This window comes from Balearica regulorum, chromosome 26 (assembly GCF_011004875.1).
Source record: "Balearica regulorum gibbericeps isolate bBalReg1 chromosome 26, bBalReg1.pri, whole genome shotgun sequence".
NCBI classification, from domain to species: Eukaryota; Metazoa; Chordata; class Aves; order Gruiformes; family Gruidae; genus Balearica; species Balearica regulorum.
In genome coordinates this window covers 2,426,905-2,453,201 of record NC_046209.1, presented here as the reverse complement: position 1 = coordinate 2,453,201, position 26,297 = coordinate 2,426,905, and the positions used below count along the sequence as shown (strand labels likewise).

The 26,297-nt window shown below is 60.7% G+C and overlaps 1 protein-coding gene across 2 annotated transcripts; it reads right to left on the bottom strand.

Annotated features, from left to right (window-relative positions):
- LINGO3 (leucine rich repeat and Ig domain containing 3) lies at positions 1-26,297 on the bottom strand. 2 transcript variants are annotated; one of them, XM_075776547.1, is made up of 3 exons: positions 26,152-26,297; positions 15,403-15,506; positions 1-3,920 (listed from the first exon to the last, which is right to left on the bottom strand). In XM_075776547.1, the coding sequence occupies exon 3, from the start codon at positions 3,884-3,886 to the stop codon at positions 2,069-2,071; it is 1,818 nt and encodes a 605-aa protein (XP_075632662.1). In that variant the 5' UTR covers positions 3,887-3,920; positions 15,403-15,506; positions 26,152-26,297; the 3' UTR covers positions 1-2,068. The 2 variants fall into 2 exon arrangements, with proteins under 2 accessions (XP_075632662.1, XP_075632663.1); XM_075776548.1 differs by lacking the exon at positions 15,403-15,506.

Genomic DNA, 26,297 nt, shown 5'->3' with positions numbered 1-26,297 from the left:
CCTTTTTTTTTTTTTTTTTTTCCTTTCTCCCCGCAAATACATTTCACATGCTCGTTACGTATAAAACCGTGCCAGGTCTGCGCTGCCCAAACACGCCTTTGCTCCCGGCTGCGAGGGTCCGTGCCCACCCTGCTCCCCATCCCCCCCGGTAAAAAACCCCCAGACACCGAACAAGGGCGCATGGGTGACGCCGGCGGGACCCCCGGTACAACACGGCATGCACCGCTCTGGGAGCGAGGGGACACCACGCGAAGGGGCCGTGGGTGACGGCCAGACCCACGGTGGGGGACGGATGGGGAGAGATGGGCACCGCACCCCCCGGGCCGGGGTCGCATCCTGGCAGTGACCGGCTGCAGCCCGGGGAGCTCCCTGGGCAGGAGGGCAGGGTGCTGAGCCCGCTGGCTCCGCCGTCCCTCTCCCCCCCCCGGGGCTCAGAGGGCACCCAACGCCCACGGGTGCGAGAGCAGGACGGGGTGCAGGGGACAACCCGAGCAGCCGCTCTCACCTGTGCCCCACGCAGCAAAGCTCACAGGGATTGGGGGGGGGGCGCAGTGCCGACCCCTCAGAGCGCCTGCTCCCCGAAGGCACGGGACACCTGGCAGGAGACGGGCAGCTGCCTTCTATTGCTCCCACAGCGAGTGTGCCCCGACCAGCTCGAGAAGGGACATCCAGGTGGGGGGACGCTCCCGCAGGAACGGGGACAGAGGTGGGAGCTGCAGCAATCCCTGGGCGTGAACACGGGAGGAGGAGGAGGAGGAGGAGGAAGCAATGGGCTCCCTGGCCCAGCTAGGTCCCATCCAGGCTCTTCCCTTCCATCCGTGCCAGCTCTGCTCCTTCTCCCACCCAAAGCCCTACGCCCCCCGCCGAAGGCAGCGGTGCCCTGCGCAAGGTCCGCAGAGCCTGCGGACACCGACCCGCGGTCGCCAGCGCCAGAGGGTGCAGGATCCGGGCAGACACGATGGAGGTGCCAGCCAGGCACCTTCTCCCGGCGTTTGCTTTTGCCGTCAGTTCCCGAGGTGCTTGTCCCAAGCCTTTCTCTCCTCTTCTCTCCCGGGCTGTACAGCCTCCCTGTGCAGGACCAGCCAGCTCCTGCTCTCCTGCAGACTTGACTTTGCAAACCAAAGAAAACTGACCCAAAAGTGACTTTTGGACCGGTACAAATCCTGACTCCTCACCCCTTCAATCCCGCTGCTCCCGCAGTGGTTTGGGTGGATGCAAAGACGGGGCCTTGCATCGCCCTGGGGCTGCTCCTCCTGATTTTAATGACCTTGGCCTCATTTTGCCTTTTTTTTTTTTTTTCCCTTTTTTTTTTTTTTTTCCTTGCCGACACTTCCTCAGAGCTCAGCCTCGGGTGGGTGATTATTGCTTGTGCAGGAGTGTCCCCAGGCACCCGTGTTTGTAGATGCCGCCTCTTAAATCTGCCGATGGGAAGGTCTCAAGGCACGGCCGTGCCCCCGGGGGTCCGGCTTTGCTGAGGGGCTGGGGGAGCCCCCCAGCTTGGCACAACCTCCCCTGGCTCCCCAGTCCCGCATTGCCCCGGAAGACTTTTCTCTTGGAAATTCATTAAAAAGGAATCGTTGGACCAAAAAAACCCAAAAAAACCCCCAAACCCCAACAACAAGAAAAGAGAAGAACTGTAAACAACCACCAAGAAAGTTTTCTGGAGAGTCTTTTTAAAAAAAAAAAGGGAAAGGGGGAAAAAAAAGGAAGCAGTTTTTTTTCCCAGGCCCAAACGCTGCTGATCTCTTGGCTGGAGAAATGCATAGTTGGTTGCAAAAATGTCGGCTACATTGGGAGCCCCTGGAGCCGGGACAGCCCCTGAGCCGCTGCGCCCCGAGGACTCACCGCGGGGCTGGGACAGCCAGGGTCATCGCTCCCTGACCCCGAGGTCCACGAGGCGCCGACCCCTCTGGCCTCCGGCACGTCTCCGGCCGCGTCCCAGCGCAGCGAGGTCCCGCCGCCAGCCCTGGGACGTTGCCGGTGCTCCCACATCAACCCCCCTGGCCTCATCCCGCTGCAGCCGTGCCCAGGGCCGGGCAGCAGACAACTGTTCTCCTCTGGGAGAGGTTCAGATCATCTTCATGTTGAACTTCCTGGCTCCTCCTTGGCCGGTGGTGGTGGTGGGACCGTCCACCTTGCGGAAGGAGTACTCCACCGAGAAGTTGTTCTTGTGCTGCCCTCGGCCCCGGCTCCAGACGAAGAGGAGGAGGAAGCAGAAGAGCACCACGCCCAGGAAGGTGATGCAGCCCATGGCCGTGGAGACCAGGATGGTCTTGAGGTCCAAGGTAAACTTCAAGAAGACCTGTGTGTCATTGTGGAAGGTGTCGTTGAACTCGCTGAGGTACAAAGTCCGGTTTGCGTAGTGGGATCTGTCAGCTGGGTGCCCCTTGACCGTCAGGGTGGCGAAGTAGGTGTCGTTGCCCCCTGCGTTGCTGGCGATGCAGATATAGGTGCCACTGTCCTGGACCTGGGCGAAGCGGATCTCCAGGGTGCCCCCAGGCAGCACGGTCGCTCGCCCCGTGCTGCGGGTGGTGATCATGCGGTGCTGCGGGGACACCCAGGCGATGGAGGGATCTGGTTCCCCGTCCGCCCGGCAAAGGAAGGACACGGACTGCCCTTCCCGGGCTGTCACGTGCTGCAGCTTCCGATCCCTTATCTTGGGCTTCTGGCAGGTGAAGTACTCGAAGAGCACGGAGTCCGGGAAGTCACGCAGGGCATTGCCCTGGATTTCAGGTGGTGAGGAGCACATGGGCTGCTGCCCGTCGAAGTTGAGCGTCTTCCGTCGCTGCAGGATCCAGAGGAGGCGGCAGTCGCAGGCCAGAGGGTTCCTGTCCACCCGCAGCGTCTCCAGCGTGTTGACGGAGTGGAAGGTGCTCTCCTCCAGCGTGGAGAGGAAGTTGCCGGAGAGGTTGAGCAGCCGGATTTGTCTCAGGCCAGAGAAAGCCTGCGGCTCCACGGACACCAAGAGAGCACCCACGATGTGGAGCTCCTGGAGCCGGATGAGGTCTTTAAAGGAGCCCTTCAGCACAGTGCTAATGGGGTTGTAGGACAGGTTCAGGTACCGGAGGTACACCAGGTTCCTCAAGGCAGCGGCGGGCACAGCTGTGATGTTGGTGTAGGTGATGGAGAGCGAGGTGAGGTTCAGGCCCTGGAAGCTGGTGGGGGAGACGTCTTCCAGCAGCGGCCAGTTGTCGATCTCCAGCTGCAGGAGGTTGTAGAGCTTCTTGAAGTTTTGGTCCTCCAGCGCGGAGATGCTGAGGTGCCGGAGACGCAGCACCTCCAGGTTCTGGAGGTAGGAGAGAGACTCGGCCGAGATGGAGGTCAGGTTGCACTTCTCGATGGTCAGCTGCTCCAGGCCGAGCAGCCCCGAGAAGGCCCGTTGGGAGATGTACACCAAGTCGTTATCGCCCACCTCCAGGCTCTTCAGGTTGCGCAGGTCCTGGAACATGTAGTCCAGCAGGATGACGAGTTTGTTCTCGCTGATGTCCAGGAGGGTGAGGTTGGTCAGCTTGGTGAAGACCCCCGGAGGGATGAGCTTGAGCTGGTTCCCCCGCAGCCGCAAGGTCTGCAGGTTGAACAGGTTGCTGAAAGCGCCCGGCTCCACATTGGAGATGATGTTCTCGCTGAAATCCAGCTCCTCCAGCAGTGGGTATGGGGAGAGGTCCCCAGGGTTCAGGCAGCGGATGCGGTTCTTGTTGAGCTCCAGGATCTTGGTCTCGGTGGGGATGCCCTCGGGGATGGAGGTGAGCCGCTTGCGGTGACACACCACAGACTTGATCTGCGGGGCGCACTCGCAGCGGGCAGGGCAGGCAGCCGCCCGCGGGGGGCTCAGGAGGACCAGGTGGAGGACCAGGACCGGGAGCCAACATGTCATTGTGTAGAGCATGGTCTTACGGGCTCACTATCATTCTCCCGTGCACCTGGAAGGGAGAGAGATGCCGAGTCAGCAGCGAGCCCAGGGGAGGCTGACAAAGTCCTGCCCAGCCCCAGATCACCCGTCTGCGGGCTGAGACTGGAAAACGCTCCCCAAACCGTGGCCCATTGCCCTGTAAGGTCCCAGTCCCGCCCCCCCGAAACCCTTGGGACCCCTTCCTCAGCACCTGACAAGTGACCTGGTGACTGTGCCCTGTGCAAACCTGGGACAAACCAGCCTCGCCGCCTGCACGCACCGTTAGGAGAGCAGGGAAACTGAGGCAGGGGGAGATATTTGCAAGAGGAGACACAGCTGCAGACCCACATCCCAGCCTCTGCCCCGCTGCCGCCGATGGTGCACACCCGGGCGCAGGGCACCGTGAGCACAAGGTCCCTGGGATGATGGGGAACATGGACCCACAGGGCAGCGTAGGAGCAAAGAGATGCAGGCAGAGGCCTTGCAACCTTGCGAACACCGGTTGGGACGTCACATCCCCTCTGCTCCCTGCGCGGCTGCGGCGAGGTCTCGTCCAGTGGCACAAATCCTTCCCAGGCCCCGGGCTCAGCGAGGTCCCACAGGACGGGGGATGCTCGGAGCCGCACGTAGGGACCAGTTCTCCCAGCCCCGTCCCCAGCGTCGCCCTCTCGGAGCGGAGATTAAGGCGGCCGCGGGCACAGTCTTCGCAGATGAGGGATTAACACCGACCTTGCGCAGCACGGCTGCCCTCCTTTCCAGGGATTAGCACTTCGCTGCCGCTTTCCCTTTTCTCTGCTTCCCCTTGCCCTTCTGTGCCCCAAATCTGCCAGGCTGCCACCACGCCTGGAAACGCACCTCCCAGCGCCCGGGCGAACTCGTCAGCCACCTTTCTGTAATGAAGCACTGTCATTAACCTAATTAAGCGGCAGAGCTGCTCGGTTGGGGTGTTTCTGGGCCTGGCGAGGGAACGCGGGCAATTTGGGGGGTACCGAGCTCAGAGCCAGTCCCTCCAGCCCCCCCCGCGGAGGTGGAGCGAGCAGGGCAGGTCTCAGCCCTGCGCTGGGGCTGAAAGGCCCAAAGAGAAAATATCCCAAACGAGCTGACTGATGTGACCAGGAGTGGTCCAGCACCTCCCGGGGTTGGGTCCTCACCCCCCTCCGTCCCCGAAGCAGCGCGGGGGCAAGAGCCTGGGCAGAGCATCACCGCCAGCGCCGCAGCAGGGTGCCCACCAAAGCAACTCGGCACACCTGCCTGCACAGCGAGATGCTCCTCATGTCTCGGCAGCCCCCTCCTTCTCCTTTCCCTCCTCCTCCTCTCCCACCTCCAAGTCCTCCAGCTCCTCGCGGCCAGGATTGATTCGCTTTGTGCCTCCCCAGGTGTCTCCTGGCTGCTGCACCGCACAGGCAGGACGCAGAGCATCCCCCTCCCAATCTGCTCTTTATCGACAGCATTTATCCGCGCTCCGGCTGCTCTCGCCACGCCAGCCCTGCTTCTCTCGGCAAAACCCGCCTGTCCGTGGGACGTCTCCGTTCGCACAGACTCCAACCTCTGCCTTCACCGTTCTCCAAATTTTCAACAGCCCAGCGCGGCCGGACCGATGGCTGAAAGGGGCGGAGGGGCACCGACCCCTCCAGCGTGGGGGGGCCAAGTCCCACCGCCCCCCCAGCACTGGGACAAACTGGTGTGCACTACGTGAGCCGTGGCTCTGGGGAGCGCTGGACCCCGCTTCAGGGGTTTTTTTCGCCCAAGGCCCCCCCCGCCCCCCCCCACTCCCTTCTGTCCCTCTGGGCCTGTTGGGGACCCTAAAAGTGGCCGCTGGAGCCCAGCAGGACATGGGGACAGGGGACGGGAGGACACGATGTCCGTCTCTGCTCCAGCCCGTCGCAGCGTTGCTGCAGGTTTGAGCCCCCTGCGGTGCCACCGCGTGTTCTCACTGCCCAAAAGCTTCCAGAAAGGCCGGGCTCAAGGCGGCTGGTGCGTGGTTTAGGGGGTGACGGAGGGCGAAAGGAGGAGCTGCTGCTTGTCACCAGGAGAGACGGTGGGAGCTGCCAGGGCAGGATTGCAGTGGGGAGGGGATGAGCCACCACGTCCCCTCGCATCCCTCATCCCTGCCCCTTTGTTCAGGGGGACCACGGAGGAGAGAGCACCCGGTGGGGACGGTGGGGCAGGACACGCAGGTCCCCATCCCAGGTGCTGAGCTATCCGCTGCTTCCCATCAAGTTGTTGCCCCTTCCCAAACCTGCCAGCCCCTCGCCTCCCCAGACCCCCGCTCCTGCGGGACTGCGGCCCCCTGCCTCCCCCGGCTGCGCCCCGTGCCCCGAGCCCGTCCCGGCTGGCCCCGTCCCTCGCGCAGCAGTCGCACTCCGGTTGCAGGGGGGCTCAGCGGGACGCACCAGAAGGAGCCTGATGGTTTTGCCACGCTCCTGCTCCCCGTCACCCCCTTCCCCGTCCTTCTCTACGCTCTCAGAGCGCTCGGCTCAGAGCTGCGACGAGTGATGGGCACCCGGGACCCCCCTGGAGAGGTGACACTGATAGAGAGGGGACAGCGGGAGCTCGCCCATCCCAGCGCCTCTGCCCAGCGTCTCCCACACGGCGCGGCCGTCCTGCTGACAAAGGACACCAAAGGCCGGCATCACCCTTCCCTCCTGTCCCCAAGGGACCGGTGGCACACGGGAACGGCTCAGGGGACTGGGGGTCTCCCGACCCCCTCTCTGCCCATGTGGCGGGGAAGGATGCAATCTCCACGGATCATTTCCTGCCCTGCTCCTGTTATCCAAGCTGAGCAATTCTCTGCCAATAAACCCATTGCTCGGTGCAATTTAGCAGCCATAGGAGATTATCTTTTAAGGACTTTTATTTCAGTGCCTGTCTTAATTTTGCCACATTTCCCTTTTTCTTCCAGTGAATCAAACCAAGAGGGAAGCGCTATCATTTTCCACACAGCCGCAGGGAGGGGACTAACAGCCGAGCGGGATGCAGCAGTGCCTTTCCTTGCTGGGGGCAGCGTGGTGGGACCAGAGACCCCACAGCTGCCCCTGCCACAGGCCCAGCCCCTTCCTCCCCCCTCGCCAGCCGCACAGCCCCTCTCTCCAGCGCTATTCGGGCTTCACCCGGTGCACCTGACCCCCCCCATGTCCCAACCCCACCGTGTCCAGCGACCACGGGTCCCCAGATGCCACCCGGGTACCAGAGCGGGGATGCGGCTGGAGCTGCTTGGCAGCCTCTGCCTCGAGGAAGCTGCTCACGGCCGCGCCAAGAGCCATTTTGCGATCTGCTTCGCCTGGCTGGCGGCCTCAGGAACCCGAGCCAGCTCTAGGGTGATGGGGGGGGGCTTTGCTTGGTCCCCCCGGTTCAGAAGACTCCGCTCCTGCTCTGCCGTGGGGCCGGACGGGAAGGATGCACCCAGGCATGACCTGCAAACCCTGCAGGAAAAAACCCTCCCAATTTGTTGTGACATTTTATTCAGCGTCTCTACGCTAAATAAATACACCCAGGCACCGCTGCCAGGCTAATGATCTCCCACGCTCGGCCGTATCCTGTGCCCACCATCACCTGCCGTCCCAGGGGCTGGGGGGGACACGGCCCCTTCCCCGTCCCTGCCCACGGCCGCTGTTGTGCCAGAGGCAGCCTGCGAGCACGCCGGCTCTCCGCCGCGTTCATTATGAATGAGCCCAGGGTAACTGTACTCCACTTTTGGTTACTACTTTGGCCACCTGATCCTCTAAGCAAAGGTACAAACCCACCGGCGTTGTTTTACCCGGCAGCCGGGGAGCGGGAGCCGCAGCCCCAGGCTCTTCTTCCCCCCCCCCAGCCAGAGCAGAGCATCGCCCGCCCCCGCTGCCCCGCAGCCCCCACCCATGGGTGACGCAGAGGAGCCGGGCACAGCCCCGACACCCTCAGTAAACCCCATGGCGAGGATTAACGGGCGGCGGACGAGCCCCCGGCCAGCAGATCCAGGCGGACACGAGCTCTGGAGCAAGGAGCTGAGGTGGCTGGGGCTGGCTCTGCCCCGCCGGCTCCAGGACACCCCGCAGGAGCTGCCCCAGCCCCAGAGACCCCAGGACCCCGCAGTGACAACCAGGGCCCCACGGTCCCCGTCTGGGCCGGGCAGAGCCAAGCCCAGCCCAGCCCAGAGCCGAGCCCAGAGCCGAGCCGCGCCGTTTATTAATAGCTCATTACTCCGATAGCGCAGCGTCCTCCGGGGCTCTGGAGAGCGAGGCCAATTAAGACTCTACGTGAAGGCCTAGATAGAGGTTCTTCTTCGCATTTAATTTATTTTTAAAAATAACGCGCCTGCTGCACGCAGGGCTGGGGAAGAAAGCCGGGAAAGCCCAAGGCTGAGGGGCTGCGGCACGGCGGGGGGAAGCAGAGCAGACCACCTTTGGTCACTTCCGAGCCCCCGGGAGCAGCCCCCGCCTTCCCTACCTCCCCACCAGGACATGCGGCCACCAAGCCCGTTTTGTCCTAGCCACCGGGTGCCTCCCGCCGGGCAGAGGTCGGAACGTGGAGGAAGCGGAGCTCTCCGACTGCCTGGCCCTCAGCCGCTGGCTGACCTGGCTCGCACGTGGGTTTTTGCTCCCTCGCACCATCACTTCTTAGAGAAGAGGCGGCGGCAAGGGCTCTTCGACCCCCTTCAAATGACTCCTGCTTCAGTGGCACACGCTTGGCACACTCAGCTCCTCTGAGAGCAATTGTTCCTCAGCTGCCATTTCTCCCTTTTTCTGAATAAAGACCGGAAAATAAGCCAAGGTTGACACTTCTACATTCCCCTGTTTTGACATCGTGCAAGTACAAATACTTCAGTCAAAATGTCTTGTTGTATTCCTCCGTTGGCTTGCAGGATGCAAAATGGTCCTGCTGAGACCTTCTCCTTCAAGAACGCCCCCACTGCTGCTCGAGGCAAACCCCCGGTACCCAGGGGAGGTTCCGTGCTCAGGATACGGGATGCTGCTCCACCTCTCCAGGGGAGCCCAGGGGAGGGTGGAGACCCCCGGGTAGGGAGGGAGCAGACGGGGCAGAAAGTGATTCCTGCATCCCCATGCGTCCTCAAAACATCGACGGGGGGGATAACATCAGCCCCCTGATACAGAAGTGACAGGGAGGTGGCAGCACCAGCGACTCGTGCCAGCACCAGCACGTCCCAAACTCGGCACGAGGCAGGAGCGGGCTCCTGCAAACATTCACCTCCACCAGCAGCCAAACGCTGCTGGAAACACCCCGAGCGATGCCCGTTCGCCTCTGCCTGGCTGAGAGCCGGCAGCCAGCCCTGCACTGGCAGGAAAGCGTCCCGGCTGCCTGCCCGCGGCTGCTCTCGCTCCCTGCCCGCGGCTGCTCTCGCTCCCTGCCTGCTCTCCCCAACGGCTCTGCAGAGAAGGCAGCGCCAACCATGGCTCTGCCGCGCAGACGGCGGCACCTCCGTGCTCGCCGGGGTCGTGCCAGCATCCTCGCAGCCACCGTTGCCCAGCTCAGCCCCGGCGCCGGGGCTTGGGCTGGATTTGGAAGGGAGACGGAGGGGCCGAGCATCCCCTGCTGAAGTGGAGTGATTATTTTCCCTGGCATTTCCAGCTTGCAGGATTGCTCAGGGGAGAGCGCTGGACTCTCCGTCACCACGAGCTCTGCGCGCTCCCCGGTCCCGGGGTATCAACTAGACGAGATCTTGATCACCAGGAATGGGAACACGGCTGCATCAAGCATGCTCGATGGATCGCCTGGACCTCGAACCACTGGGAGCTGCCGGTACGGGCTTGGGTGCCCTGAACGCAGACGCCAACAACTCCCACACGTGGGTGCCGGGCTGAGCCCTGGCCCCGAGCTCTACCCCTGGGCCGGGAGCCTTGGCCCAGCTCTCAGGGGAAGCCGGGAGCCAGAGCTGCCGCGGGACAAAGCTGCCGTGGGACCAGAAGATGAGCCCAGCTCCCCAGCCCTGTGCCAAAGCCCGTCCCGACGTCAGCTCCTTCCCTCCCCGCTGGAAAGCCCCGAGCCCTCGGCTATGCCATGCAACAACCACCAAAACCGAAGCCCCTCCTCACGTGGCTTTTGGGCTGCAAAGGGACAAACCCTCCGTCCCGGGGAAATCTGCTTCATCCTCTGGCAGACGCAGCGCAGAGAGGCTGGTGACGCCGCCGCCGTCGACCTGCGGCACCCGTGGGCTGATGTGGGCCCTGGGGGGGGGAACTTTTAGGCATTTTTCAGAGCTAGCAGAGCAAACTTCCATGCCCGAGTGTGAAGTGAGGGATTTGAAGAGTTTTTTTCCCCCGCCGCCACTGCGGGTGGCTCAGCTCACAGCAGAGCATAGGTACCGGGGACATTTTCTGGGGGCACCGAAATGAGGAGTGAAGGTGTCCTGTGCTGCTCAGTGTCTCCAGGGTTTCTCATGTCACCACCCAAAAATAAACCTGTGGCTCTTGCGACTTTATTTTATCCATTGCCTCAAGTCTGCAAAACCAGCAGGTTTGTGGCCACACTGAGCCCCAGAAAAGACGAGGGGTCACTAGGAGGATGGAGGTGATGGGGAGGAGCTGAGGGGCATCCCCAGGACCTTCCCTGGCTCCAGGGGTGACACCGGCAGGTTGCTCCCGGTGATCAGGGCAGCAGAAACAACCCAGCTTACGCTGGGGAGTGGAGGAGATTAAATCAGAGCTGAGGCATAAACAAAGAGGCAGAAAACTCGGAGGGTCAGAAGAGGCCGGCGACGTCCCTGCGCCTCGCTCTGACGAGGCTTTGGTGATCAGGCAATTAGCAAACCAAGCATGAGAATAATCCAGCTGAAACAGGGAAAGGAGGAGAAATCCTAGGAAGGAAGGAAATCAATCATCAGACCTCATGGAGAATTATCTAGCAGAGAGTTATTCCTAATCCCATCGGAGTCGGGCCGGAAAACAAATTCTCGCGGCTCTGCTGCTCTTGGCGCACCCAGAACACGTTTTTCTGGGTCAGTTCCTGTCCCAGTAAAGCCGGGCTGGGGCAGGCAGGAGGGCAGAGCCGGAGGAGCGGAGGGGAGAACCGAGCAGCTGGGTGGGCAGCGGGACAGGAGGGCACCCGGCAGGCTCCGTACCGTGGGTGCCCCCGTGCCGCGGTGGCTCCTGCCTGCACGTCCTGCACCAGGCAGCCGAATGACCGTACCCGACAGCTACGGCAAAGCCCAGCAGCCTGGGCCCCGTGGTGGCCGTGCTCCCGATAGTCACCCTTGGGTGCCTGGAGTCACCCTCTGGAGCCTGCTCAAACGGGAGCAGAATTTCCTGCCAACTCGCAGAAACGAGGAGAGAAAGCGTGAAAGGAGAGATGTCTGTGCGAGGAGACAGGCTCCTGCTGGGTCGCTGCAGAAAATGACCCAAAGCATGACTTAAAGGCTGCTTGAAAACTATGAAAACCTTCTAGAGAAGGGAGTTATTTTGGTGCCTGGCAGCTGCTGCATCTCACGCGTCTCCCCCCGCTCAACGGCCCCAGGTCTCGGGGACAGACGAGACGATGCTGGAGCAGCAAGACCGTGCGAGCTTTCAGCAGAGGCAGGGTTTACCCTTTCTACCCAGCAAAAGCCATGGCTGATGTCTTCGTGGAGCCATCTTCCCACCCTGTGACCCCATCCTGAGTCCTAGCCGAGTCCTCAACAGCCGCGACCACAGGACTCTCCACTTTCCTCCCACGTGGAAACTCCCAGCCCTCGCAAATGCTGCGAAAACCCAGAAACGAGGATTCCCTAATGAGCTAAGACGCCAAGGAGACAACTCAAAAGAAGCCACCGCTTATTTTTAGAGACAACCTTATGATTCTCGAGCACGTGGCCCAGGCAATGCTGCGCAGGCAGCCACAGATTGGCCGCAATCTGCTTTTCTTCTTGATAGACATCATGTCTGAATCTCTATCTCCACAAGATGCTCCCAGGAGAGAAGACATTTAGATACGACCACAATGTACAACATTTCTAAAAGGTCACTGCGTGTACTTGGGAACGAGGTGCAGAAGCCACTCATCAGCAACAGGGGCTTTGGGGACGTATTTAATATTCCACGAGCATCTTTATTTCTCTACCAAGGTGAATAACTCCTCTAAAACGAGGGAAGGGGGAGCAGGACAAGTGAGGGCTAATACTCTTATTTCAACCCAAGCTGTTGGAGCGAACCACCTTTTCCTCCAGCCAGATCTGAATCTGAACTGTTACTGGGAAAGTTGGCTGGGAACAAACCCGACCTGGATCTCAGCAGCTTCAGGACCTGCTGGGCCACACGGGAACCGAGGCTGAGCTTGACTCCCCGTCTCCAGTTGCCCCCCCAAAAAACGCCTTGTTGCCAGTGAGCTGGTCCACTAGAACCCATCAGAAACACCCCAGTTGAACTTGGCCTTAGGCAGTGGGTCCCAGACGGGCACCGGGGGTTATTTCCTGAGGATTCACAGCAAGTTTCTGCTGTGCGGTGAGAACTCTTCATTTGCAGAAAAGCCCATTAACGTCACGGGCAGGACAACGAGGGTCTGGAAGGTAAATGCAGGCTGACAGCCCACGTCCCCACGATGTCCTGCCATCGTTGTCTGTCACCAGGACCAGCTGCTGGCCACGTCCCCCATGGTGTCCCTGTCCCTCAGCGCCCACCCAGCTGGGAGAGGACCCAGCAACGAGCTCAGAGGCAGCCTGGGTCTAGGAGAGTCCCTCTGGAAAACCACCTTCCTCTTGCCCCACCAAAGGGCAGGATACAGCCCAGGGGCTCTGGGCTTTGCAGAACTCCCCATCTGAACCAAAGCTGCCCCCCCTGAACCATCCCGGGGCCCAAGGTTTGCCCTTGCTCAGGTTTCTTCCTGGCCCAGCACCGAGAGCGGGGATGGGGAACCTAAGCTCCTGGGAAATGTTCTCCTGGCATCTGTCGGTTTTTAAAGCCCATGCCACGACGTTGCCGAGAGATTTACAAAACACAAGGCCGTAACAACCCCAGCCGGCACAGACGTGACAGTTGGGCACGCACGTATCCTGGCTACGAGCAGAGCATCTCAGAAAACAGGGCTACGCTCCTGGCAATGGCTCCTGCCCCCACAGAGACACAAATAAAGATCATTAAATGAACGAGGGGAATTTGCTCCTTCTGCAGCTGCTTCCCCCTCCTGCCTCCCGGGGCGCGCGGCCGCTTTACAAGCTCATCGCTTACCTTCTTACCCGAAACGCAGCCTGGGAGCAACACGCCGGGAGCAAAACCTCGGCAGAGGAGAGCACCAAAGCCAGCGTGCCGTGCGTGGCTGGAGCCACGTGGAAGGGAACAGAGGGAGCTCACCGGAGCCCGGCCAAGCAGGACGTCCCCAGGCAGAGCACAGGCTGCGCTGGGGCCGGCGGCGAGGACGCTGTCCCCCCACGCTGGGAGCACCCGTGTCCTGCAGACACATCACCCAAAGGGGCTCCCAAGCAGCAGGCGGAATATGCCACCCCGTCACATGAAGGGACCCCGTGCCTTCGCTCCTCTAACCCAGGCAGTTCCGTAATAAATGAAGTACAGGAGCAGGATGATTAATAATCGTAACAGAAAAGCATACGCTGTAATTAGCCACCTTTCAGAAAGCTGACTGATGACACTGCTCGGGGGCGTGTGGAGCGCTCGGGCTGGCACACGTGCAGCTGCCCGCCCGGCCCCAGCCCGGGTCTGGCCAGCGGCAGAGCCCTCCCCGTGCCACCGGCCGAGGACTTTGCAGCAGCCTGAGCGCCAGCTGCTTCCCGGCAGGCTTTGTCCCATCACACGACCTCGTTTGTCCACCTGGTCCAGCCCTCGTTAGATTAGGTCGTTCATTAAGCTCAGCATCTCAGCGACGCTGGCCTGAGCCCGTCAGGGGGCTGGCACATAAATCACCATTGATCGACGCCTCTAGCTGCCAGCGCCGGACCTTTGATGGCAAAGTCTACTCTTAATCCCTCACCCGGGTTGCAGAGGCACCGGCAGCCTGGCGCTGCACAAAATGAAGTTAAGGCAGTCCCGGCCACCTCTCCGAGGCTCACGGATAAAATGACAGCCGTTTCCAGGCTTGACCCTCAGAAAGGAACCTGTTCCTGAGGACTCAGGGTCCCCACGGGCAGGGGTCCCCAGCATGCTGGCAAGCTCGAATTCCCCCTGGAGAGGGAGCCCGGAGCCCCGGGGCAGGCTGCTGGCAGCCCGCGGGCACCGCTCCTCGCGAGGGCAATACATCGTTTGGGAGGCTTTAATTCAACCGGACAGCTGGACTCGTGGGCAGGATGACCAGACTGACAGACAGATGTCTGCTCTGAGGACAGGGAGGGAGAGGCAGCCACGGCTGGAAAAGAACCCGGTTCCGGCAGGACTGCTCGGCTTTCTGCAGGAAAACAAGTTTGTAGCTCTGTGAGCAAACCTCTGGGGGTGCCGAGGGGTGCGGGTACGGAGACCCCCTCTGCTGGAAACCTTGCTCAGAGCGGGAATCCCAGGCGAGGGAAAGGCAGAGCAACAGCCTTCCCTCCGCCTTTCAGCTCTGCTCAGCATCAATCCTGGGCTGAATGCATTTTTTAAGACCCATCTACAGCTGCTGCATTGGAAATTTTATTGCCATCCCAATTATGATCATGGGAGCAGCGAGCAAAGAAAGAAAAATGCCGTTACGGGGTGAAATAACGCTTGACATTGCCATCTATACCTGGTTCTGTCGGGCAGGAGTGAGACCAAACCACCTCGCTGTAATCAGCCCCTGAGAGGGGAGGGGGACGGGGACCGGGACCCGTCCCAGCCCTGCCGGAGCCCTCTGGAGACAGATCCCTCCCAGCCTCACCACCCAGATTTTGGAGGGGGCCAGTTGGTTGGGGGGGGGGGTGAGGGTGTGGGGGTCCAGCTGCGCCTCCCCCACATCTCCTCCAGGCTGGAGATTGCAGCGAGCGGTGACATTTGGAGCGAGACACGCTGGCGTCGGTCCCCAGATCTACAGCTTCGGGGCATCAGCTGTGGCTGTGGGACCAGGAGAGCATCTCCCTTCCCACGCGCAGCCCCAAAGAGGCTCCTGAAAGTCAGAAGTCTCTGTGGCGGGAGGGGAAGCGGACGGCAGGGCCGTATCTCTTAACTCCCTGTCCGGCATCTTGACAGCAGAGCAAGGGCAAAGCCTCCGGAGCCCCAGAGCTCTGCTGAGACCGAGCTGGTGGACTCCTGGATCCCCTCTCTATGAAACCTGTCTGAACCCCAAAACCGCGGCTCTTGGAAGCGATGCTGCGCGTGCATCCCGGTGCGGCCAAGGCTGGGGTCCCCGCTCTCTGCCAGCAACCTCAGAGCGAGCACCAGAGCTTAACGCTCCCGAGCAAGTTACTTCTTGCTCATTTTGGGGTTGTGGCAGTGGGCAGGAGATTTCTCAGCCGTTATGTGGGACAAACCTCTGGCTCGCAAAAGGAGGGTGGGGGTGAGGACGGAGCTAAAGCCACCAAGCAGGGATGGCCATGAGCTAAAAATGAGCCGGATTTCAAGTATCCCAACGCACAAACCCCACCAGGTACAAGGGTAGTGATGAGGCTGATCCTCCCGTCCCCCTGCTCGAGCCTGGGGAACACTCACCGTTCTGCAGGTCCGGGTCTGCACCGACATCTGGGTCTGCTGTAGCATCCGAGACCGGGGATGTTTAAATGGCAAAGTGTCTGGCACAGACAGCCTCGGCTCCTCTGGACAAAACAGCACAAGACGACGACTGTAAATCACCTTTCCACAGTGGCCAGCACAGAAATCCCACATAAATGCCCCCGGAGTCCAAGAACGCGGCACACAGGCACCACGCAGAGAGGGGAAGCATCCTTAGCCTTGCTCCAGCCCAACGTCTGACGCGACCCTTGCAGCTCGCCTGGTTATTTATATACAAAATTCTATAGCGCTTTGTACCCTGAAGGATCCTCTCACAAACAGCAGAGTGCCTGAGCCCAGCACCACTGCGGCCAGCTCTGGGGTGGAGCAAAGGGAGATGCAGCAACGCTCCCCGGCAATCACGCGCAGGGATTTCAGGAGGAGATGGCACCCACGCAGCAGGTGCCCGAGGCCAGCTCTCCAGGAGTCCTCTCATTTCAGGAGATTTGACCCAAACTTGCATGTAAAAGTGCCGCTGGCTGGACCCTCCACGCCGCATCCCTCCCCGTGGGCGCTTTGGGGGGGGGTCGAGAGACACGCACCCAGCCCTGACGGCCGGCGCAGGGGATGCAGGACACCACCGTGCAAGCAAACGATTTGCTACGGTTTTGCTAAAGCATTTTAAGCTCTCTGGATCAAGTTTAATTTGCCTGTAAAAAAAAAGAAAGAAGGAATTTAAATAGCTCCTTTTTTGCGGGAAATCCAGCTCTTCCTCGTTACCAGACCACAAATGGTCCCTGACTCGGGTCCTGTTCAGCTACACCCACGCAGAGATGCTGCTGTTACAGCTCGGCAGCTGCTCCAACCTCTGCCCGAGACCCTGCTCGGGCCCCGGGGTAGTCTCTGCCCCCTGCTCCTGCCTGGATGAGCTGCCCAAGGGCAGGAGCAGCAGCCGGGGAGGTTAATTCCTGCTGAGAGGGGCTTGGGGAGCCTGAGCCAAAGGAGCTTTTCCCTTGCAGGGATTTGCTGGAGAACAGCAGAGAAACAAGGAGCCGGCTCTGCAGCGGCAGCCGGCCCAGGTGGCACGCCGCTCGCACCCCCTTAGCGCGCAGGGAGGACGTCCCTGGTGACAACGGGGAGCCAGGAGCTGGCCCCAGGACAGTGGGGGGGTCCCCTGCCCGGGCAGGGTCATGCCCTGCAGCCTCCCCGCTTGCTCCTGCAAGCCCCAGCACCGTCCGGGTGCCGCTTACGGATGGGCAAAACCTCACTTTTGGGGTTCCCAGAGAACTGATAGCACACAGCACTCCAGAAAAGCTAAAATTCCTCCAGGAAAACATCACAACCCCAAAGCAAATGACGGAAGGATTCCCCTAAAACCCGCAGGCTCAGGCTCAGCCGTGCAGGCGCTGCACGGGGACTCCATTTGCCCATCCTCCCCCCCGCGCACACATCATTCAACTCGTGCTTTGCACAGGGCCCTGGCAGGGATGCACGTCAACACGAAGGAGCGACGCTAAAAATCCCCCCCACGCACCCCCCCCCCTCATTAGCAACTGCAGCAAGGAAATCTCCCACCATGGCGGTCCTGGGGTTTGCTGGTGGATCCAGGGGACGTGCCAGCCTCTCCGGGCTGCCCCGTGCCTCGGCAGCATGGCAGGGCCGGGACATCAGGGACAGGGAGCGCTCCGGGGCTGGCAGCAGGAGCCCAGCACGGATCCCAGGCACAATCGCATCTCCTCAACCAGGGACCCTGCAGCACGGGTGGCCGATGCACGCAGGTACGTGGCAGTCACTCAGACCCGACACTCGTAACAAAGGCGAGAGCGACCCCAAACCAAGCCCTCGCTACGCTAAACCGACCCAGAAACGCCCCAGCCTGCCCGCGGCGCCCACGGTTTGCAGCACTACCAGAACCACAACGCGGTGCGACACAGCGAGGACGTTGTCTAGAGTCTCAATCCGGTGTACGCGCTTCGAGGGATGACAGCCTCCACGGTGTCAACGCACAAATCTCTGTTTCAGCACGTGGTGCTGGCAGCTGCAGAGCAGGTGGGGCTCCTCTACTGCCCAAGCGATGTGATAATCGGGAGGGAAGTGGATTTATTTTGCACTGCAGCGATACGTGCGGGTCCTCGCACGCTCCAGCACCTCCGTGCCTTTCAGCAGGGGTGGAGGAAGCTCTGTGGGCGATGCTCAAAGGCACCGCCATCCAAAAAGTTAAGCGCAACTGTGACGGAGCAGCTTGGCTTGCTGCTCCTGAAGACCAGGCTCTGGCTACCAGGGATGGATAAAGCAAAATTGAATACAAATTCCAGCAAGCCGGACATCCCCGGATGTTTATTGCAAACCCGCTGAAACCAAATTGCAGTAAGCAAAATCTGCTCGGAGCCAACCGCGCCGGCACCGTACGAACACGGCGTTTAGAGAGCGCCAGGACTTGGCTCACCAAACCCCGGCCTCTGTTACGTCAGCCCGTCGTTCCCAGCCCTCTGAACGATTAGGGTCTTAGCTGATGGTCTTGGCATTTGGTTTTGGCAGCTCCTGCATCACTTAGCAACCTCCGTTTCAGCTTAATTCAAGTTTTTTTTTTTGCTGTAAATACAGTTTAATCCCCGTGAAATGGGACCCACCAGAATGTGAGTGAAGTGGCCTAAAACCTCCTCTGGTCCCACAGCCCGCCAGCACAACTCCCCAGCTCTCCGTGGGTTCGTATCACCACAGCACTCGCCACCGTCGAGCCCCTGTGTCTTGTGTTTTAAGGCACAAATACTTAAAAATGTGTATTTTAACTCTTTTCTACAGCAACTTGGCGGAGGAGCTGGGGGATGAGTCTCCTCTCCCCGAGTACCACACAGGATCTGCCTCTCCATCGAAGAGGCTCCGGTGCAAGTTCTGTCCACAGGAGCCTCTTGAAGAAGAAATTTGGCAGCGAAGCCAAAGGCCAAACGGGGCCCCGGGGTCCCGTGAAATCAGCAGAGACCCTTGTACCTCCAGAGGTCCAGACCCGGATGCTCCGAGTTGATCCGGCAGAACCATCCCTTGGGATGCGCACACCAACTCTTCCAGCAGACGCGCGTGGCAGCGAACCCGCAGCTCAGCCCAGCCCAGGACAGACCTGCAGCCACCCCCAAACCACAAGAGACCCGACCTCCCGAAGCCCCTCAACACCCTCACGCTGCCGCAGGACACCCAACAGCGCCCCAGGCCCGGCCACCCATCCTCGTGCTGCCGCAGCATCCAGGAGGGCTAAGCACGGAGCAGTAAGCCAGAGCTTTTTGCTCATTAATGTAATTAACGTCAGACTTCCCAGCCAGCCGGGCTTCCGTCTGACCTTCAGTTATCGAAATACGAACAACAACAATGACACGTTATCACAGAGGGGGTGTCGCAGGCCGTTCATTTGAAATCCTCAGTGAAATCTCTCTTGGCGACGTGCCCCCAAAGAGCATCTTTCGGCAAAAGTAAATGGGAAAATTTGGAAAACCATCGGGCAAGGAGGAAAAACTCAGCCCCCCCGCACGCGGTTCACATCAGCCGCCCAGCAGGGACACGGTGACTCCCGGCTTCTGCAGGGGCACAGCCAGAAATGACCCCAGGGAGAGAAACGGAGAGATGGGGCAGAGCTGTTAAAAAATGAAACAAAGGAAAAAAGACCTGTTTCTTAAGAGTCTTGTGAAAGTAGGAAGTCACCGAGGTGGCCACAGCCGAGCCGGACCCCGGCGGTACAGTGGGAGCCCAGCCCAGCATCAAGCGGTCCCTGCACCGGAGACGGCTCTGCCTGTGTCCCGGTGAGAACCGTAACTCACGGGCCAGCAACAGCCGCCACCAGAGAACTTCAGGGCAAATTCATGGGAAAAAAAAACCCCAAAAAACCCCTGGCAGCCGGGACACGACCGTGTCTGGTGATGGGTGAGACTGATCCTTCAGATCGCAACCCCATTTGCCACAGCGAACAACTTGGGTCTGAATTTCCAGAGGTTGCCAGATGTTGGTGAGAAGCTGAGCAAGGTTCAGCGATGCCGAACTCCAGCGATGGCACGACCGTGCGCTGCGGTGGGTGCTCACGCAGCCCAGGACACTCCCTAAGCTGGAAACCGCTTTGCCACAAGGATATCCCCATCCTCGGGCTATCCCGATGCAAAAAAAAAAAAAAAAAAGACCCCGAAGGCAGGAAGAGAAACCGCTCCCTGAACTGATGGTGGAAAGCATCCAGCCTCCAAAATAACTCCTGGAGCAACACGCCGCTGCGGCACCGGGCACGGCTGGGAGGGATGTCCGGCATCACCGGCTGCGCTTCCCCGGGACCCGACCAAAGGCTCCAGCTCCACGTCAGCCCTGGGCACGAGGACTAACGAAGGCAGGGTTATTTCCCCCCACACACACATTTGTCACACTCGGTTAATACTCCTGCTTATGGAAAAAGGTCACAATTTAGATCTCATTTATGTCACTTCATCTTTGGTTTGTAATTGCAGGGTCCTGCTCGTTTTCCATCCCCAATTTGCGTTCAGTTACAGGGGCCCTGCTCCACCCCTCCTTGTCCCTGCCATGGAAAGGAGAAGAGACAGAGGTCCCAGCCACACCACCTCGCCTGGGTCTCCGGTGAGGAGATGCCCGTAGCACGCCGACCCGAGAGCAGCCTTTTTCCTCTGGCAGCACGAAGGCAACCAGATGGACTTGCCTTCAAATGAGATTTAAATGGAAAAACACAAAATAGCTCATTCTGGCAAGATTGAAGAGTCGGTGCCCAGCTGTCCCGAGCAGGGGGAAGGTCGGACCGGGTGACCCTCTGGAAAAAGAGGCCAGAAGCACGACCCACCCTCACGGTTCGCTCCTCTGCCTGCACCACCGGGACTGGTGACCCCACGGCGTGCAGCCCATCGACACCCCTCTAAATTATCTCAGCCTGCAAACGCACCCTCTCATCTGCCCGGACCGAAACAGCATCCGAATCAAGCCGAAAAAATGAGCGAGGCCTCAGGGGGATTCTTCTGGTGACGCTGAGGACGGGAGACGAGCCGGGGGTCAGGCGCATCCCCCCGCCCCGCTGCAGGCCCGCGTTGTCACCGCTTCTTCCCTCCTGCATCTGCTCGAACCGTGACGTCCCCGTCCTCCCAAAGCCAGCGAGGGTTCTGCCACCCCCGCCCCGGGGACGGGTTCCTCGGCCCCAGGCAGCAGCAGGACCGTCCCCAGGTCCCCCACAACCTCCTCGAGTCTGCTGGGAACATCGGGGTGCTGCGACGTGACAGGGGCAACGCTTGGGATCAAACATGCCCAGGGCAGCGAGAGGGAGAATATTTGTTTCGAATGTTTCTTCTATTCCCTTCCTGTTAAATATTTTCCCTCCTCCTTTCCAAGAACCTCCTTTATTTCTCCCCGTCTCCCTCTAGCAACAGTATCCGGGAGAAACAATGAATTTTTAATAGGAGGGGGCAGTGGGAAGAGGGAGACCCTAAGGCAAAGAGATAAAACATTGATCTATTAAATAACCTTATCATCACGAAACCACATTTTAGGAAGAGGGAACCGCACAAGGGACCACGCAGCATCCGGCAGGGACCGATGGGTGTGAACATCAGCTCCCGCTCAGGGTCGCAGCCCCCCCCTTTCCCCTAACCCAGCGCCAGGACGGGTGCTGCGCACGAGCAAGCTGCGGACAGGGTCAATCCTGCTCGGAGGGGCTTTCCCGGCCGCGCCACGCGTGCTTGGCCACGGCTGAGGCGGGTCTGGGCACGCGAGACCCCAAAGGGGCCATCGCACAGGTGAGGATGACCCTCCAGCTCTCCTGCCGCGCAGCACCGTGGGCATCTCAAAGCCGAGCCATTCCCAATGGCCTGGTCCCCGCATCCCCCCCGGATCCCGCCCGGGCTCTGCAGGGCCAGGGCTCGCCCTCGCAGGGCCGAGGATGCCCAGCTCACCTCCCGCAGCGTCTGGCCCTGCCTCCCCATCACACGGCTGGACCTAAATATAGTCCCCGATTCTCTTTTCTTGTAGACACAACCGATGCTCCGGGTGAAAGTCCTTTCCCATGAACTCACTGTTGCTTAATAAAGCACAAACCCTCGGAGACCTTGATGCCGGGATGTGTCATTTTAATTCTCGGCGACACTTGTTCCTCTCCACTAGGGTATGTGGCCGCTGCTATTTTGGCTGGCACATCGGGAGCCGAACAAGAAGCCCCAGCACTCCAGGTCTGAGCCGTTAAGAGCTGGGATGCAGCTTTAAAAACCAAACCCATATGATGGATGGGGCTGCAAACTGCAGCGAAGCTCACGGTGGCATGAAAAATTCAGGGGGAGGAAGGCAGGAAAGCAAGGAAAGAGCTGGGCTGAGCCAGACGGTGCCACGGCCCGGGGCTGCAGGGTCTGAGCTGCTCGGGTCTGAGCTGCTTGGAGAGATGGATGCTGCCTCTGCTCCCCAGCCTGGTACCCAGGATCCCGGCCGCTGAGTGCCTGCGTGGATGCCAAGGCACCGCAGCAGCCTGGGGATCACAGCCCGGACCCTTCATGGTTAGATTTTTTTTTTTTTTTAAACTCATCCACAGAGAAGCTGTTCCTCACAGTTTCTCCAAATTATCCACCCAAGGCCCTGCTATTTGACCGTGCTGGGGTGAGTTTGCTCCTGTTCTCAGTTTGCCCACTTCCTTTGAAGGGGAGGGAAGGGCAGCCCCAGCTTGGGGCTGGGGGGGACCCGGGGAGGGCTCTGCTCTCCGACGACAAGCGCCATTTCCCTGCTCTGTCACCCGCGGCAGCCCTGGCCCCACGTCCTGCCCGACCTCAGCCCCCACCTCCGACACCCTGGGGCCATGGGCCCCCCCCGGGCCAGCACAGGGGTCCAGCCACAGCCCCAAAGCATCACGACTTAAAGCGAAGGGATCAAAAGAAGGAGAAACCAGCACACGTCGTTGCCGACGGCTGCCCAGCGCCCGCTGCCAGCGGCCGAGCGATGCTGCGATCCGGCCCCCACTGCTCCCACATCCCTGGAGCCCACCCTTGGGAAAGCATTTGCTTCGTCTTTCAAGGTAAACCCTACATAAACATAAAAAACATCCTCCCACGAGAGACAACCGGTAACACTCGAAGCCCAATCAATTTCCCTACCACGGCCGGCGAGCCAGAGCAGCTCTCGGCATCTTTTCCAAACGCTCTCGCGGGTTTTATTGCTTTCCTTCATCTCCTCTCAAATCTCTGAACATTTCTGCCCTCGCCTGTTCGTTCTGGTGTTTTTCCTGGACTCACAAAAACGGCCCTTCAGGCTCGAGCGGCATCTCCGTTGGCAGCACCTTCTGTCCCCAGGCTGCAGCCCCTGCGCCGGGGACCGGAGAGATACTGCACGATGTCCCCTCTGCCCTTCTCAGCCAATTCAATCCTCGCTCTACAGCTGCAGACACAGCCAGGCAGCAGGGTTTGGGCTGCCTGAGAGAGCGTATGAACCTCCAAAGCCAGGCCTCCAGACTACGCCCATTTACAGAGAGGGAAACTGAGGCGCGGGATGGGTGTTTTATAGCCCCCGGGTGATTCAGCACAGCGGGGGATAAGCTCAGGGACGGCCTCGCTTGGCCCCCGTGTCCCTCAGCTCTGAGATGCGGGATTTGGCACCCGGGGAGACGCTGCTGGCGACGGGCATCCCACCTGGGCTGCCCACGCCAAACGCATCCATCCGCGTGCTTTACATTCCCGACGTTCTTTCCAGGGCTACAGCAACGGCTCGCTCCCATCCCGGCGACGCGAACGCAGCAGCGACGTGGCTCGTATCCCACCGGAGCAGCCCGGCTCCTCCGTGACCGCCTGCTCCTTCTGCCTCACGGCAGTTCCCCGCGCTGCTGAGCAGAGAGGGGCCACCCGCTCCCCGGCAGGATGCTCGGGGGCAAAACAGCGGCAAGCCGACAACCAGAAGTTGAAAAGGCTCCGTCGATTCCAGCAACATCAACTGAAAACCTTTAAATGCCGAGCGCAAATACAGCCGGGCGCTCTCGTCGTCCGTACCATCGGGCTTCAAATTCAATGTTTAATTCGGGCCCGTGCCGTTCCTCGGAGGGAAAACGCGGTGATTAGGTTTGGGCCTTGGAGCGAGGGATGCGTAATCTTGTGATGCAGGATTAACACAGCTAATAAAAGCAGACATTCCTGAGCTCAAAACTAAAAAAAAATAAAAAAATAGGAAAAAAGCCCCCGGCCCTGCTATCTTCAGCGAGGGATCAGCACAAGTGCATCCCCTGGGAAGGGCTGAGCCTGGCAGCAGCGGGAGGTGGTGCAGGATCTGGCCGTGCCTGGGAGATGCCAGCGCTCTGCGACCACAGACAGCCCCTTGCTCCGCCTGACGCGGCTGCTTCCCACCCCGGGCATCGATGCCACGGGGCAGCTCAGAAGGGCAGCCCAAGAGGGGCGAAATGCAAGCCGGCCCCCGTTTCCCTGGTCCTCCAGCTCCCTCCTCCCTACGGGGCAGGATAAAAGATAATCTGCTGATTTTTAAGCCAAAAACCCAAACTCTTTCACGAAGCTGCTTTGCCTCCCGCATCCCCGCGCCAGCGGGAACGCGTTTGCTCCCCGCCGTCGGGGTGCTTCTCCGGCTGTTTGGCCGTGTTTGAGACCATCTTGCCCCAAGCTCAGCTCAGCCGAGGACCAGAGGCTTCGGGAAAGGCCGCAGACATCCGAGCGGGATTTCTGCAGCCTCTGAAAACCATGAGAAAGGTTGCGGGGATCAGAAGCCACCTCTCCCAACTGCTCCGGCCAAAACTCACCCAGCATTTCCAGTCCTCCAGCAGTGAGAGGCAGCAACTCTGCTCCCTCCTCTCTGCCTTAACGAGCACCACAGAAAGGCCAATGATAAAGACATTAGCTCAAATTAAACCGGATCAATCACAGGCCGTCAGACTGGCAGCTCCCCAACACATCTTGAATTATTCTCCTGCTTAAAGGACGCCCACCGCGTTTCTTGCTGCGGAGGGGTGCAGGCAGCAGGGACCTTATCCCCCAGTCTCCATCCTGCAGCCTAAGGGATGACGAGGCAGCAGCGAAGAGCAGAGCTTTGGGGTGCAAAGCCCCAAGCCACCTCCTTCACCAAGTGGTTATCGGAGGATTCCCCACCTGTATTTCTGCATTTTTAAGGTCAGCAGCAGAATCTGGCCCTGGCTTTAAAGCCACACATGAATATATCACACCAAGCAGCCGTTCAGCTTGCTGGGAGCTGCTGGGCAACTCTGCCTTTTCAGGTTTTGGTTTGTCGGGGTTTGTTTGGTTTTTTTAATTCCTTGTGATTTGATTGAGAGAGACGTTTGTAGGAACTTTCCCTCTCTGGATGCAGCTTTTCTCATGGTGTCTCCTCAGCAGCAGGGCTGGATCTGGGTAAACCAGCGCCCGCCGGGGAGGTCTGCTCCAGGCAGGACAGCCTCCCGCCCGCAGGCAGCGCATCCCCAGCCAGGGCGAGAGCGGGCAGCACCACGTTGGCAGCTGACACCAAGCCACGAAACTAAGCAGCAAGTGAGAGCTCTTTGAAAGGCCCGGGCTGGTCCTCACCCGGCCACCGAGCATCCCCAACCCTGTCCCGTCCCCGGTGCCCAGCCTCTGCGGCTGGCGCAGCGGATGCTCTTTGCTCCGAAGGGGCGAGCTCTGGGCGCTGCAGGCTGCGGATCCACGCACCGATCAGCTCTCAATCTATTCTGCAGGCACTCTGCCTCGCTTCTGTTATCCTCTCCCCTCCTGTTTGCTCTTCTCTCCTTCCCAAAACCTCATCTCAGGGTAAGGCTGGGCACAAATTTCAAGAGCAGCTGCTCTTCTGCAATCGCTCCCTTGCGCGAACGTCGTGGGAATTAGAGCACCTTTTGTCAGGTTTTAGCTCAATCCGCTTTGCAAGTGGATTAAGAAAGTGGCACAAAAGTACTCTGGATCTGGAGTAGGCAGAGGCAGGCTGTTATTCCAGAACGGTGATAGGAGCCGCATATGCTGCGATTGCTGCCTGCTCCATTTCCCTGAGAAACACAACCCCGGTAACATTTGCATTTAAATCAGCCCTGGGATTTTTGACAGGAGAATCCGCCTAGCCCTAAAATCAAGGATGCTGAGAGAAGGGGGCAGGCAGGGCCCTGGGGTGGCGAGGAGCGAGACCCTGCAGGACTGGCTGGGGGGGGGGGGGGAACAGGAGCGATACGAGATGGGAGAAGCCCCTTCTGCCTGGCGAGGTTCAGACCCACCCGGGGCTGCCAGGGAAAGGCTCCGCGGAGCTCCGAGCGGCGGCCCCAGCCCTGCCAGCGGGGAGACTGCGGGTACCAGACCCCCCGGAGCGCCGGGGCCGAGCGGGGGAGGATGGAGCCGGGCCGGTTCAGGCTGGAGCTCCCGGTGCAGCTCCCGGTGCAGCTCTCCACCCGCCCGAGACCATTTAAACCCCCGGTGCCAGCCCGGCCCGGGGGGGAAACAGGCCGGTCCGCCAAGCCCCCCCCCCCCCCCAGCCGGGGCTGAGCCCCCTCTCCTGGGCACCAGCCGGAGGCTGCGGGGAGCGGAGGGGCCTTGCAGCCCCGGGCGGTGGGCACCGGCCGGGCAGACCCCCGGCGAGCCGGTTTCGGGGTGCCGGGGAAGGGTGGCCCCACAGGCGACGGGGGCTCCGCGGCCGCCCCCCGCACCCACGTGTGCGCCCTGCCGGGCTCTGCCTCCCCCGGCCCGGCTGGGTCCGGTCCGGCCCGGTCCGGTCCGCCACGGCACGGCACGGCACGACCCGGCGGCGCTCCCCCCCCCCTTCCCGGGACCCCGCACTCACCGCTCGGCTCCGGCTCCCGGGCAGCCCATGGCGCGGCGGCGGTACGGGCAGAGCCGCAGCCCCGGGGGCGGCGCGGCGGTGGCTCCGGACGGACCCCGGCCCGGCCCCGGCGCGTCCCCGGGGGCGGCGCCTCTCCCCGCTGCCCG

What these genes read in the sequence shown, in the direction of transcription:
- LINGO3 (XM_075776547.1), bottom strand. Translation starts at nt 3,886, where the DNA reads ATGCTCTACACAATGACATGTTGGCTCCCGGTCCTGGTCCTCCACCTG.